General features: G+C 32.4%; 1 protein-coding gene across 1 annotated transcript; it reads left to right on the top strand.

The window, feature by feature from the left end:
* Positions 1–200: 200 nt before the first annotated feature.
* LOC142630781 (mogroside I-E synthase-like) lies at positions 201–2,765 on the top strand. The gene is made up of 2 exons (XM_075804833.1): positions 201–933; positions 1,962–2,765. Exons 1-2 carry the CDS (start codon positions 301–303, stop codon positions 2,682–2,684), a joined length of 1,356 nt encoding a protein of 451 aa, XP_075660948.1. The 5' UTR covers positions 201–300; the 3' UTR covers positions 2,685–2,765.
* Positions 2,766–3,473: the final 708 nt, after the last annotated feature.

The following is a 3,473-nucleotide window of genomic DNA, read 5'->3' as shown; positions in this document are numbered from 1 at the left end:
GTTCCTCTATAAAATCATGACAATTCTGAGTCTCTGACACTAATTTATCAGCTTTTTTTTTCTTTTTTTTTTTCTGCATAATTTATAAGTAATATATGTAAAATCAAAAGTGATATGTGGGCCACGTTCACTCTCAATGATACAAACATACAAGACACTTACCAATGTCAGTTTGATTAGTCCGTCACCTAATCACTGACAGCATTGAACAATATATGTACTACGACCTTTTAGTTCTTCACAGTGAAGCATTTCTTCTCCAATTGAACTTCTTCAGAGTGTTGAGAGCATTAGGGTAAGATGGGGAGGAAAATTCATATCTTGGTGATTCCTTATCCCTTACAAGGTCACTTAAACCCAATGCTGCAATTCTCAAAACGCCTAGCTTCAAAGGGTCCTAGAGTCACATTTATCGCTACAAGTCGTATTAGCAAGTCTATACAAGCCCGTGAAAGCAGCTCTATCAACTTTGAGACCATCTCTGATGGCTCTGAGGAAGCCCAAGATTTGGAAACCGTATGTGAAAAACTCAAGCGTTTCAAGTCTAAAGTCTCACAAAACTTACCAAAGCTCATTGAGAAACATAATAGCTCCAAATACCCTCCAAAGTTTCTTGTGTATGACTCAGTTCTGCCATGGGCTTTAAACATAGCTCGACAATCTGGACTAGATGGAGCTCCATTTTTCACTCAGTCATGTGTTGTTAATGCCATCTATTACCATGCACATCAAGGAACACTTCAGATGCCCTTAGAAGAAGGGACTTCAATATCATTGCCCTCGATGCCATCACTAGGGATCAATGATATGCCTACGTTTCTTTCTGATCCGGGCTCGGACCCAGATGTGTTAGACCTTGTGGTGAATCAATTCTCAAATTTCAAGGAAGCGAATTGGCTCTTGTGCAACACTTTCGACAAGTTGGAAGAGGAGGTAGGTTCAATAATCCATCTATGTCATATATTCAATTTTCTTCTTCTTAAGATGCTGTACTTAATTTCCACTTTCACATTAAAAAAAAAAATGTAGGAATACTTATTGAAGATATTAATATCTCTATTTTTTTTTTGGGTGAAACATTCCATTTTCTTGACATATAATTCATTAGCTTTAACAGCCTTTAATGAATATGCTTCCAAAAATCTACAAGGAAATATCTTGTGTAAAAGCCCCTTTTCTTTCTTAAAAACAATTTGTTTTCTCATTTTGTATTTGTCGGTTTCTCTTTTCTTTTTTTTTCATAAAATCGATAGTGGTGGGTGATAATTAAGATTTAAATCTTGCATGTTTTTATTAAAAACATCAGGAGATGCATATTGAGCCAGGTGATAATTAAGATTTGAATTTTGATGTCTTTATTAAAAACTTTAGATAAATATATGACATTTTTTTCTTTTTCAATTATAAGAGACGATATTATGATTTGTATAAGTTTTATATTTTCTAAAAATATTATTATATTTTAATGTGTAATGTTTAGTTTAAAAAAAAAAAAACTTTCTCATAAAAAACATTTGATTTAAAATATTTAAGGAATTTTAATCACGATTATTATAATTTAAAATATAATTACATATGACTTGATCAAAATAAAATATTGATATCGAATCATATAAAACTGACTTGTTTAAACATTTTTATATATAGGAAAATAATATGTATATGTAATAAATTATGTGATATATATATATATATATATTTATAGTTTCTCATATATGGTGTAGTTGTGTGTCTCTTTTAAGTATAGATTATGGTGTTTTATGCTTGTGTGTGGTCGTTTTTTGTCCAATAATAATTATGGAAGTATAAAAGAATGATATTCTCTCCATCTTTAGTATATCATTGAACCATGATGGTATGATATAAGAAAACTACATCGTCTTCGTAATTAATATTAATAATTTTTTTTACCTGATTTTATTACGTACACATATATACTTCTGCTTTCTAAATTCATATAGGTAATAAATTGGATGGCAAGCCAATGTCCTTTTAAAACAATTGGACCGGCTATTCCATCAATGTATTTAGACAAGCGATTGGAGGATGACAAAGAATATGGCCTTAATCTTTTCAAGCCCAATATGGACATTTGCATGAAATGGTTAGACACAAAAGAAATTGGCTCAGTCGTTTATACATCATTTGGAAGCATGGCAACCCTTGGAGAAGAGCAAATGGAGGAGATAATATGGGGCCTAAAGAATAGCAATTGCTACTTTTTGTGGGTTGTTAGAGAATCTGAAGAGAAAAAGCTTCCCAATAATTTTTTATTGGAAACAGCAGAGAAAGGACTAATTGTGAGTTGGTGCCCTCAACTAGAAGTATTGGCTCACAAGGCGATTGGATGCTTCATGACTCATTGTGGATGGAACTCGACACTTGAGGCATTGAGCTTAGGAGTGCCAATGATTGCGATGCCACAATGGTCGGATCAAACAACTAATGCAAAGAACATTATGGATGTGTGGAAGGTAGGAATTAGGGTTAAAGTGGATGAAAAAGGCATTGGTACCAAAGAAGAAATAGAGCTATGCATAAGGGAAGTAATTGAGGGAGAGAGAGGAAAAGAGATGAAAAGGAATTCAATGAAATGGAAGGAATTGGCTAAAGAGGCAGTCGACGAAGGTGGAAGTTCAGATAAGAATATAGCGGAGTTTGTGACAAAACTTTCACATTCCTAATGTTACCTAATGTTAATGTAAGTAGTAACTCTTCATTCAGATAATGGTTTATAAGAAATGTATGGTTTGCACTATAACTTCTTTTAAAATCCTGTGAAACCATGTATCAAATGTTAAACAATGACCTGATTTAAAAATTATAAATTTTTTTTTTTTTCAAAAACCCCACCTTATGCAAAATGGACCAAAAAAAAAATTTTGAATGTAGCTGCCCTGTAATACGCACCACGCCAAGAACAAAATAAAACAGAGGACCTATAAGCTAATTCAGACATATCAGGTTACTTGAACTACGGGTTAAATCATGCGTTTGTTGACCTACCTATACCAACAATACAACGTCTCCTCAAATTATTGGAAAATTATCGTTTCACATTTTTTGGTATACACACCTTGTGTAAAATGTAAATACAATGGGTATGAAGTGTGTTTATCAGGAGCGTGAAGCATTCATGGTCCCAAATTATTTTAATCATGTCAGTGAAAATACAAAACAAAAATATTTAATTTAATTTAATTTACCATAGAAAAGAAAATCTTAATTGAAGCAAAATCAATCGAATTAAGACACCGCACCAATCAAGCTTAGGTACAAAAATTATGTTCACTACTTTAAGAATATTTATGTTCTCTATGGTTGGTAAAAACCATAAATCAAAGAATAGGGTTTTCTATTTGACCTATCCCCTCTATGATAGAATAGCCCAACTAAATCATTGTATGCCATAAACTTGAAAAATCTAGATAAGACCCCTATGCTATGTGTTTAATTAACAAATTAATTATTAC

This window comes from Castanea sativa, chromosome 4 (assembly GCF_040712315.1).
Source record: "Castanea sativa cultivar Marrone di Chiusa Pesio chromosome 4, ASM4071231v1".
Taxonomy (NCBI): domain Eukaryota; kingdom Viridiplantae; phylum Streptophyta; class Magnoliopsida; order Fagales; family Fagaceae; genus Castanea; species Castanea sativa.
Note: the sequence above shows the minus strand (reverse complement) of the source record. Positions and strands in the feature narration are given on the sequence as shown.

What these genes read in the sequence shown, in the direction of transcription:
- LOC142630781 (XM_075804833.1), top strand. Translation starts at nt 301, where the DNA reads ATGGGGAGGAAAATTCATATCTTGGTGATTCCTTATCCCTTACAAGGT. An exon ending in TCGACAAGTTGGAAGAGGAG is followed by an intron (nt 934 to 1,961) that starts GTAGGTTCAATA and finishes AAATTCATATAG; the next exon opens with GTAATAAATTGGATGGCAAG.